This window comes from Cucurbita pepo, chromosome 19, assembly GCF_057944985.1.
Source record: "Cucurbita pepo subsp. pepo isolate OVF chromosome 19, ASM5794498v1, whole genome shotgun sequence".
Classification (NCBI taxonomy): Eukaryota; Viridiplantae; Streptophyta; class Magnoliopsida; order Cucurbitales; family Cucurbitaceae; genus Cucurbita; species Cucurbita pepo.
In genome coordinates this window covers 2,657,514-2,669,184 of record NC_141816.1, presented here as the reverse complement: position 1 = coordinate 2,669,184, position 11,671 = coordinate 2,657,514, and the positions used below count along the sequence as shown (strand labels likewise).

General features: G+C 39.4%; 1 protein-coding gene across 1 annotated transcript; it reads left to right on the top strand.

The window, feature by feature from the left end:
• The first annotated feature begins 681 nt into the window (after positions 1-681).
• Positions 682-2,140, top strand: LOC111780948 (chlorophyll a-b binding protein CP29.1, chloroplastic). Its single transcript, XM_023661315.2, has 2 exons — positions 682-1,237; positions 1,692-2,140. The coding sequence occupies exons 1-2, from the start codon at positions 740-742 to the stop codon at positions 2,055-2,057; spliced, it is 864 nt and encodes a 287-aa protein (XP_023517083.2). The 5' UTR covers positions 682-739; the 3' UTR covers positions 2,058-2,140.
• Positions 2,141-11,671: the final 9,531 nt, after the last annotated feature.

Genomic DNA, 11,671 nt, shown 5'->3' with positions numbered 1-11,671 from the left:
AATGCCGAGAAATATTTTTTTCGCATCGTTGCGAAAAAAACCGCACTCGAGGAGCGGGCCATAGAACGCAAGTGAAAACGCTTCGTTGTCGCAGATTCGACACCCAATCATCGAGCTAGGGCCTTCCCCACCACAATGGCGAGAAATAATTTTTTCTTAATGTTGCGAAAAAACCACCTCCGAAGAGCTGGCCATTAATTATCTTAAGATCGGCTTAGGTGGAACAAACTAATTTAGATTGTAACCTAGGAAACTGAACTAACCTAAGAGCAACTTAAGAACTTACTCTAAAAAAGAATAAGACACTGAAAGAATGAAATCATAAGACTTAAAGAACGAAGAACGAAGAACGAAGAACGAACAAAAAAAACGGTTAGTAAAAGTAATATGATTACCGAGTGTTTTTATACTCAACCTTGCTACTTCACGCACGTGGGCGGAGGCCCCTCACCCCTCAAGAAACCACAACCACGAACTTCCAAAACAAAATCGAGTGACACGTGGACGCTTGGAGCCCACCGTTCCCAGTACACGGGATAAGGAATGGATAAGGCTTCAACTCACAACAGCCGTCAGATGGATTCGCTCACAATCCAACGGACATAAAATCCTCACGAACAGATTATGTGGCAATCGCCGATCACAATACCCTTTTCAAAACCACATAAAATCCGAACCACAATCCCTACTTCCATCTCATTCTCCTTCCTCAATCCCCCGTTCTCGACTCGCCGTCGTAATGGCCGCCACTTCCGCCGCCACCTCCTCCTTCATCGGAACACGCCTCGCCGACGTGCGGTCAAGTTCCGGCCGAGTCCAAGCCCGGTTTTCATTCGGCAAAAAGAAAAGCCCGGCGAAGAAATCGCCTTCGTCAAAGCAGATTTCCGACCGACCTCTATGGTTCCCCGGAGCCAAGGCGCCGGAATGGCTCGACGGAAGCTTGGTCGGCGACTACGGATTCGATCCGTTCGGATTGGGGAAACCAGCAGAGTATCTGCAATACGATTTGGACTCGTTGGATCAGAATCTGGCGAAGAATGTGGCTGGAGATCTAATAGGGACGAGATTTGAGAACTCTGAAGTGAAATCCACGCCGTTTCAACCGTACACGGAGGTTTTTGGATTGCAGAGATTTCGTGAGTGCGAGCTGATCCATGGAAGATGGGCAATGCTAGCAACCCTTGGCGCTCTCGCCGTCGAATGGCTCACCGGCGTCACTTGGCAAGATGCTGGAAAGGTCAGTCAGTTGGTTCCATTGATAGAGTGTCTTATTGTCCACTTTGAGCATAAGTTCTAGTAGCTTTCCTTTAGACTTACGAGTGAAACCTATACCAATAGATATTTATTTCTTACTTACATCAACCTCTTAGTCAGTTAAGTTAGACCTATGGAGCCCTCGAATAGCTAATTTAGACCTATGGAGCCCTCGAACAGCCTTCCCTTTATCGAGCTCGATTCCTTTTTTGGAGTCCTCGAACAAAGTACCTCATTTGTTCAACATTTGAAAATTCTATTCCATGTTAAGAATCACGATATTTGAGCATAAGTTTGTGACTCTCGAGAATGATATAATATTGTCCACTTTGAACATAAGGTCTCGTAGCTTTGTTTTGGGTTTTCCAGCAGACTTGGTAGGAATGAAGATTCATTCTTGCTGACGTGGGACTCCCTCCCAACAAACTTGGTTGCAGGTAGAATTGGTGGAAGGGTCATCGTACCTCGGGCAGCCGCTTCCGTTCTCGCTCACGGCATTGATCTGGATCGAAGTTCTGGTGATCGGATACATCGAGTTTCAGAGGAACGCGGAGCTAGAGCCGGAGAAGAGATTGTACCCTGGAGGGAAGTTTTTCGACCCGCTGGGGTTGGCGGAGGATCCTGAGAAGAAAGCTGTTCTTCAACTGGCTGAGATCAAACACGCTCGCCTCGCCATGGTTGCCTTCCTTGGGTTCGCTGTTCAAGCTGCTGTGACGGGGAAAGGACCGCTCAATAACTGGGCCACCCATCTCAGCGACCCCCTCCACACCACCATCATTGACAACTTCTCCTCCTCTTCCTAACCTCTTCTCTACTTCCTAAACAATGCCATGACTTTGTAACTTACTTTCATTCCAAATTAGTATGTCAAATAATATATTGATAACCTGTGGGGACCCGAAAAAGAAATTAACTTCAAATTGTGACTAACAATGACTATGATATGTATGCAAGAAATTCAAACGAAAACATTATTTCAAAATGAATCATTTATTTCGTATGAAAAGCGTCCCAATACAAAGAGGACATAGGTAAACTGTTTTAGATAAGGAAAGAAAACATGAAGGACAAAGTGTATTAATCAGTAAGACCGGATTGACGCCCCGAGACACGCTTCCTCTGTGACAACCCACATCGTTCAACGCGCCCTCTCTTGACCCAACGCCTCAGGCATTCTGTGGGGTCCCTTGGAGATCAGCACAGTTCCTGGTTCTAGGTCGATCCCGAAGTTAACTTTCCTAACTGGGGGCAAACTTGGCAAATCCTAAAGGAAAACATCAATGAATTCCCAAACAAGTGTACTGACAAGACTGTCTGGTCATTTCTGCTGTCTAGGGTCACACCGGCTAAAAATGCACTTGCACTACTGCGGATCATCTTTCTAGCCTTTAGTGCAGTTATGACGCTTGGGGTTCTTTTGGAAGTGGCTCCCTTATATGTAAAACTATCCCCGGACGGGAGTCTGAGAGTAACTATTCGAGTTTCACAATCTATTAGAGCGCAATTCTCGCCTAGCCAATCCATACCCAAAATGACATCAAAGTCTTGCATACTTAATACTATTAAAGCAGCTTCCATGACACATCCCGACACTGTCACACTACTTTCCTAAACTCTATAAGTAGCCATTAATAACTCGTGAGCAGGGGTGAACACTGATAGAATGGTCTCTAAGGGTTCTTTTTCTAGGTGCGCTAAGTCAACGAATTCCTCAGACACAAACGAGTGTGTAGAACCCGAATCAAATAGTACAAAAGCCAAATGACCAAAAACGGGTAGTGTACCTGTAACAACTGCGTCAGGCGCGTCGCCTTGCCTGCCTGTGGTTGCATGGCCTACAGCTTGCCCTTGCTGTTGTTGGGCACCCCGACCTCTTTGATTTTGTATTACAGGTCGGTTAGTGTTCTGATCTCTCATCTGAGGACAGTTCGTTGCAAAGTGCCCTGTTTGGCCACAATTGAAACATGCATTAGTTCCAGCACAACACTCCCCCTTGTGAGGGCGCTGGCACTGAGAGCAATTAGTCTTATTCTATGCTGGGGCTCTTTCGCGATTGGTAGTGCCACCACGGGGTGGTCTGTCAGTCCTGGGATAGTTTCGGTTTATCTGTTTCCCCTGAACTGCAATATAGGATTTTTGGGCTGACCCTGACTGTAATTTATCAGTACGAGGCACATTAATGAGGGTCGCCATTTTGAGCGCTGTTGTATAATCTGTGGATGCCTGAGATGCCACATAACCTCTAATGTTCTCCCTTCGACCGACGATAAAACGTTCAACCTTAAGCTCTTCAGTACTGACATATATAGGAGAGAATCTTGGCAATATATTGAATTCCAGATCATAATCCTCCACAGATAGGTCACCCTGCTTGTTCATGGAACGCTGCCTGCAGCTTCATTCTAGCAGTGACTGGATAGTATTTGCGGAGGTAGGCCTCTTTGAACTGACACCAAGAAATAGACTCTACAAGCGGTGCAATCATTTTTTTAGCACCCTTCCACCAGAAATGAGCCTCTCCCTTCAACATACAAGCATTGCAAAGTGCCCTCTTTGAACTGACACCAAGAAATAGACTCTACAAGCGGTGCAATCATTTTTTTAGCACCTTTCCACCAGAAATGAGCCTCTCCCTTCAACATATAAGTTTTGCAATGAATAGCCTCAAGCCAGTTTTCTGCTGCAACGAGATCTATTTTGCCACCATCAAAGGAAGACGGGTTTTGCCTCTGGAAGTCTTTCAGTTAATGAGACTCCACAGTCATAGTCCCAGAGTCTCTAGTCCCTTGCAATGTTGTCTGTTGCATTGCTGCCTGTTTCATTGTTGCCTGTTGTATTGCATGTTGCATTGTATCCTAGTTAGTGACTAGTGTCTGCATCATATGAGTCATCTAAGCCTGATTTTCCCTAGAGGTTAACATGAATGCCTGTAGTACATCTGTAGTGAGGTTAGTTGTTTGCTAACTAGGTGGAACCTCTACATTATTGGTGGGCACCGATGAGACCGCCTAAGGAGAAGGAGCAGTAGAGTCTTGTTGGGTTTTATGTCCTAAAACTCATAGTTTGTAAACAAAAACATATTCTATTTTCGATAAAGTTATTATTGTTATTTATTCAGTAAAGATTGTTATTGAATAAAGTGAACTTTACGATCATTAATCTAAATCCAATAAACTAAGAACACTCTGGCTATAGTATGATTACTTGGACTATATGTAGAGACATAAGAGTGAATCAAATTCAAGTATATAGTCAAAATGATCTATAGTATAAGGATAAGGCTGAGTACCTTATTCTGGGGACACTATGAATGCGGCCCACTTTTGTATATGATATAAACAATGTGATCACTAAATTGTACATGTGGAGACATGTGAGTGGGGGCATCCTATGCAATGAGTATTACATAAGATCGGACCATGAAGAAAACCACTCTCACTTTATAATGTCGTTTACTGTTGAGACTGATTTTCTTTTCATTCGATAACCTAGGTAACTCGGTTTTAATCCTGAGCTAACCATGAACTCCTGTTTATTCGGAATTATCCTTAGATTTGCATGGGTGAGAGTGGCTCTAGTTCGCCGACTCAATAGGCCTCCCATTTCAGGGGTAAGACTGGGTGAATGGCTGGGGACGTGGGGTGCAAGATGGAATTCACTCCTACCCACTTTTAGGGATAGAAAAAAGGTAGTTCCCTTAAGCACTGACTCCAGGTCTTGAACAAGGGGTCCCACCCTCTTATTGGCCTGAGAGGGATTCAGTTTACTAGTTGGACCACAAACCAATTGTTCATTAGAGAATCAGTGAGACATAAGGAACAAGAAGTAACTTTAGGGGTAAAACGGTAAATTGACCCAGCTCTAGTTACGAACAACCTGTGAAGGATCGACTTACTAATCATGGTTATATCAAATGGACAGAAATATATCTATAGTGATGGGAGGGCAACTTCTAGGCTATAGTGGAGTGTCTTAGTAGTTAACGAAGGTTGGTTAACAAGGTTAATGAGTTTAGCCGGTTAATCTTGGATCGTTGGAGCCCATGATCTATAGGTCCATTAGGTCCCTCTGCTAGCTCATATCGGACTAAACCATAGAACAGTGTGACGAGTGAGTTCGAAGTGTTCGAATTCAAATTAGGGAATATGTGCTACATATATACGATATATTTAACCACATTTTTGTTTTATTTACGAACTAAACAAAAGGAGAGAATCTGAGATATTTAAATAAGATTTAAATATCTTAATCAATTATGTGTCGGAATTGATTGGGATTGACATTTGAATTAATATTAAATATTAATTAAATAGTTTAATTAATCATTTAATGTTACTTTAATTTGAAATTCATTAATCAAATTAATTGTTGAATTAAAATGAAGAAAGTCAAAATGTTGACTTCATTTAATGGAAAAATACATGTTAGTGGAATTTTGAGGTGTCAAAATTTGGTTTAACCAAACTTCATGTTTGCCAAATAAACCCCACAAGTTTGAGTGAAATTTTGAGTGTCAAAATTTGGTTAACTCAAACATGCATGCTTGCCACATAATCCCAAACATTTGAGTGGAATTTTAAGTGTCAAAATTTGGTGATCTCAAATTTGCATAAACATGACTCCTTAAATAGAGTGATCATGGTACATGGAAGGTCTTCTTCTTCTTGGTGGAAAACCTGGAGAAAAACCTCTCACAAACACTCTCTTCATATATACAAAATCCCTCCCAAGTTTAGCCACTCACCGGATTCCACAATCCCGTTCTAAGACAAGAGGATAGTGGAGAAGACACTAGTGGTGGTTCGAAACCGGTTCGTGAGAAAAAAGGAGTTTGAACTACAAAAGGTAAGTATCTAAACTAATTAAGTTTTAATACTTATGAACATGCTAGTTATATACTATAATTAATGTTCTAAAAGTGCCTAAGATCCAATTTGCTTCCGCATGTGTTATGCAATGGTTCGAGTGGACCACGGGTCGCCACGGTTCGTTTCATCGCGCGGGTATCGGGTCAGCAGAGGAACGCGGGTCGGGTTTCCTGGTCGCGGACGCGTGTCGCTGGAAGGTCGAAGCCGCGTCTCCCCAGGCGGTGTTCGACGCATGTCCGGTGGTTGTTGGTGCACGCAGGCTCTTGCCGGTTGACACGTGGCGCGTCGTCGCCTTCTCTCTCCTCCTAGTAGAAAAACGAGGTTTTCGATTAGTTTTCGACGTTCTTCTCATTTTTCTATCTCTCGATCCTTAATCCAAACCATAATGACTTCTTCAACAAAGTTTTAGATCATACTACAACCTACGTGCCAATATTTTTTTTCTTGATTTTTACATAATCATACGACGAGTTATGAGCGTCAGAAAGAGGTCCGATAACATTCTTACCGTTCTTGGAAAGATTCTCAGATCTCAACATTTCGTTCGATTTCCTCACAAAATTAGTGACAGATCTTCTCTAGATGAAGATAATAAACTTTAACACTCTATTCCCAAATGAAAATCTCAGATATGAAGAGTAACGTTCGAGATCTTACCTTGCAGATTTCTCTTGGATCTTGGCGAAAGAATGAACCTCAACAACACGAGTCTTTCTTCTCTCCAAGAAGAAACTCCAGAGTTTAAGTCTCGGTAGAGGATGAATTTCTTGGTGATTCTCCGACCAGGACTCCGGCGATTTACTTTTCCATCTCAAGTTTTCTCTCAACTCTCTTTCTCACAGAAACCTCAAGACCCCTATAATGGGCTGAGGGGTAAAATGTCCGTTTTGTTCCTTTGACTTTGACCGACTTTTTTTTTTTTTTTAGCGTTACATAACCTCTGCCACACAAACACAATTTAACCCTAAGAAAATTGGTAGTGAACTCTATTTGAGCAATTGGGAGCACTAACACAACCAAAGTTGTGTTGAGTTGTGAACCCTATTTCGAGTCATTCAGGTCATCAACTAAATTAATTGGTGTTGTGAACTCTATTTTAAGGTTGTGAACCGTGTTTCAAGTCTTTTGAGTCATACATCTAATCTATAGTTAAAGGTTGGGAACTTTAAATCTCAATTTTTCATCATACATATATCCGACAATATTTTTCTACTATAATAATTATATGCATGACGTGATCTTTTTATGCGAAAACTTTCATTTTAAATAGTTCGTAAATGATCTCATGGACTTGCATGTTAAAAATAAAACCCTTAAATCAAATTCAAAAACATATAAGAATGAGAATACATAATATATCAAAAACTAGAAAACAAAACATTGCCCTAATCTAACATAAGTTATAAAATAAGATGAATTGCAACCATCATAACACCAATGGAAATTTCCGTGACCCACGTGGAAACACGCTCCATAACCCTCACCTCGACCCGAAAAGCAACGTCGTCGTGTCCTTCCCCCTGAGTGACACGTGTTGGCCTGCAGCAAACAAAAGCTCTCAGCTTCGTGGCTTAGCTCGACTTGGCTTTGAGCAGTCCCTCGACTCAAAAATGGCTTAGGCGGCTCGATTTAGCAAATTGGACCCCGATCCTTACGTTTCTACCCTCCTGGAGTTGATTTTGACCCCGATTAAAGTAATTGAGGTCGTTTTAGGGCCGTATTTCACATTTACTAGTTGAATGATTATTAAATTGTGAAATACTAACGAAATGTGACAAACGGTGTGATAGAAAACGAACCCCGACAACATTTGGAGTAGCTCTCGAGAAACGGGAGCTAATGTTAATAAGTAGGGAGAATTCTGGCTAAGGCCAACCAAGTAAGTGGTCTTATATAGAATAGGCTAGTAATTGTATGGGCTATGATGTAAGATTGATTGTGATGACGTACGATGACGTATGCGATATTTATGATTTATGATGTATGAGTTGTATCGTATGATGTCTTACGTGAGTTATATTACGATGTATGAGTTATGATGTATGATAATATATGAGCTATGATGCATGATGATATACGTGAGTCATATTACGATGTATGACGTACTTGACATGCTTGATGCATTTAATGGCACTATGATGAGTATGATGTTTTTGCATGACGTTTACCTTAATATGATGATATTTTCCATACGAAGCATGTTGTGTGATGATAAATGTCATATTGCATCATATCGATAGATCGATGTAGGATACAACCCTAAGAGCATAAATAACGATATTAATATAAATATTTAACGAGCATGTGTTACTAAACGTAACAGATAGACGAGACTAGGGTTGTGTTAGAAGAGATGTTAAGATGAGTATTAGAGGAACCTCATGTATGTTGTGTGTACATAAGTATCGGGATACTTCCCTTTTATGACGATGAGTGTGGACGCGCATAGTTTGATGATGACGGTGATCATGGTGAGCATGACACCAGGGGTCTACTGACCTCTGGACATCGCTACGAACAGCTAGCTCGACCAGAGGGTCTAGGGGGTGTGCGAACCGTCTGCAGATTCACACTCGCACATGTGGGTTGTGTGTAGGAAAGTACTACACATCCATAGTAGTCTAGGAGGCCACCCCTACTATGAGAAAGAGATAGACATAGGTCCCTAGAGCATATTTGCATGTGATTGCATTTAGAATGACCCATATAGTGAGGTCACTTGCTGAATATTCTTCAAAATACTCAGGCCGTGTGCCACATCATTTTTCAGGTAAAGGCAAGGTGCCATGTATGGATGATAGTGGCATCGCGAGTTGCATGGATGACAGTGGCATCGCGAGTAGAGACCATGACACATGCATAGGGTAGATGCATATTTAAATTTCTAGTCTTAGGTTAGAATAGGTTGTTTTGCATTTCATCGTTTTAAATTATTTTGTATTTTTTTTTTTTTTTTGAAATTTAGTATTTTGTATGAAACACCTAAGAGCATGACGGTGTTTTCGAGAGATGAAGTTGTTTAAATGTTTTTGACATTTATGTTAGAAATAATATTTCTTTTATATATTTGAATATCTAATATACATTTGTGTCCATTGATTTAATCACTACAAGTAAGTCGATTCTTCACAAGTTGTTCATAATTACTATTGGAACAAACGTTTGTTTTACCCTTATACTTATATCTTACACCTTAAATACTACTAAATGAATAATTTGTTTATAATCCAACCATACACCAAGTCCCTCTCGGGCTACTGAGAGGGTGGGTCTCATTGTTCAAGTGTTGAATTAGCACTTAATGGAACTACATCTACTTACATTACATGAAAAGAAGTGAATTCTATCTCGTGAAATTATGTTACCAACTCCCTATTTAGTCAGTCATCAAAATGGTAGGTATATTGAATTGACTATAAACGTTATTCTCACTCATGCAAATCAGGACAAACCCTCATATGTAGGATTTCATAACTCGTAATTAATGATCATTTTGTAAAATATTAATTTCTCAATTAACGAATCTATAAGGAGAGATTAAGTATTTCATAGTCCAATGTTATACAAACTCATTATATAGGATACCATCACTCATGTCTCCACATAAACAATTTGTATTAAATCGTTTGTAATAATTATAAAGTGCACCATTTAAATCAAGTATTAAATTACATTAATAACTTTAGATTTTTCATACGGGTATTAAATTGTAAACAAAATAATCAAAATTATTATTAAAAATTTAAATAATTAATTATCCGACTTTAAAGCACAAATTCTAACCTCTTAAACTTTCAAAATAAAAATAAAAATAAAAATAAAAATAAAAAAAAACTAAGTTTGTTTTAGATAAAGAATATTAAAAAATATTATTAAACTTCAAAAAAGAATTTAAAAAATGTCTTGAGCTTTCAAAAATTTTATTAATGTTTTATTTTTTTATTCTAAACTTCAAAAACACTTTTAATTTTTTTTGAAAACTTAAAAAGTAATTTTATTATTAGTATACAGACCATAGTTGTGATGTCCCACGTTGGTTGAGGAGGAGAACAAAATACCCTTTACAAGGGAATGGAAACCTTCCCTGACATACGCGTTTTAAAGCTTTGAGTGAAAGCCCGAAAGGGAAGGCCTAAAGAGGAGAACAAAATACCCTTTATAAGGAGTGGAAACCTTCCCCTAACAGACACGTTTAAAGACATGAGGAAAAGCCCAAAGAGAACAATATCTGCTAGCGGTGAGGAGAACAAAACACTATAAGGGAGTGGAAACCTTCCCCTAAAGATAGCGGTAAGGAGAACAAAACACTATAAGGGAGTGGAAACCTTCCCCTACCTTCCCCTAAAGATAGCGGTGAGGAGAACAAAACACTATAAGGGAGTGGAAACCTTCCCCTAGCAAACGCATTTTAAAGCCTTGAGGGAAAGCCCAGAGAGAACAATATCTGCTAACTGTGGATCTGATCGTTACAAATAGTATCAGAGAAAGCCCAAAGAGGACAATATCTGTTAGCGGTGGATCTGATCGTTACAAATGAGCGGTGAGGAGAACAAAACACTATAAGGGAGTGGAAACTTTTCCCTAGCAACAGACACGTTTTAAAGCCTTGAGGGAAAGCCCAAATAAAACAATATCTGCTAGCGGTGGATCTGATCGTTACAAATGGTATCAGAGAAAACCCAAAAAGGACAATATCTGCTAGCGGTGGATCTGATCGTTACAAATGAGCGGTGAGGAGAACAAAACACTATAAGGGAGTGGAAACTTTTCCCTAGCAGCAGACGCGTTTTAAAGCCTTGAGGGAAAGTCCAAATAGAACAATATCTGCTAGCGGTGGATTTGATCGTTACATATGGTATCAGAGAAAGCCCAAAGAGGACAATATCTGCTAGCGGTGGATCTGGATCGTTACAAATGGTATCAAAGCCAGACATGGGACAATGCATAAGTGATTCTTTCTTTTTAAAATTTAAAAAAACTGTAAAATCTTGATTCTAATTTGTAATGTAAAACATGGTAATTAGAGTATGATTATCTGAGGAATATTAAAATATTAAAATCATTCCAACTAAAAACTTCCATAATTCAGGAGTGGGGTCCACCGCAGGAAGGAACCCAATTTGAAAACCACACCAACTTCGAGGCCCATTAAATTTAAAACATTGTCAGACCAAATATCCACCGTCGGATCACCAAGTTTGCTTCATCTCGAGGAATCCAACAGCCCACGTTTAAATCTGACCATCTTCTCCTCCCCCTTTGAATTCCTTTTCAATAATTTACTTTTTAAAAATTTCAATATTTCTACTTCAACTCCAAATTTTTTTGTCCCAACAAATTCATTAATCTTCATTAACTAATTTAATTATGATTAAGTTGTAAATTTTTACATAAATAAATAAAAATGGGCAATTTTTTAAAAATTAAAAATTGGAAAAATTTGAGAAGCTTAGGAGATATTATCTTATTATTATTATTATTATTATTATTATTATTATTATTATTATTATTATTATTAATTATTATTAATTATTATTCCTTGTTTCAAA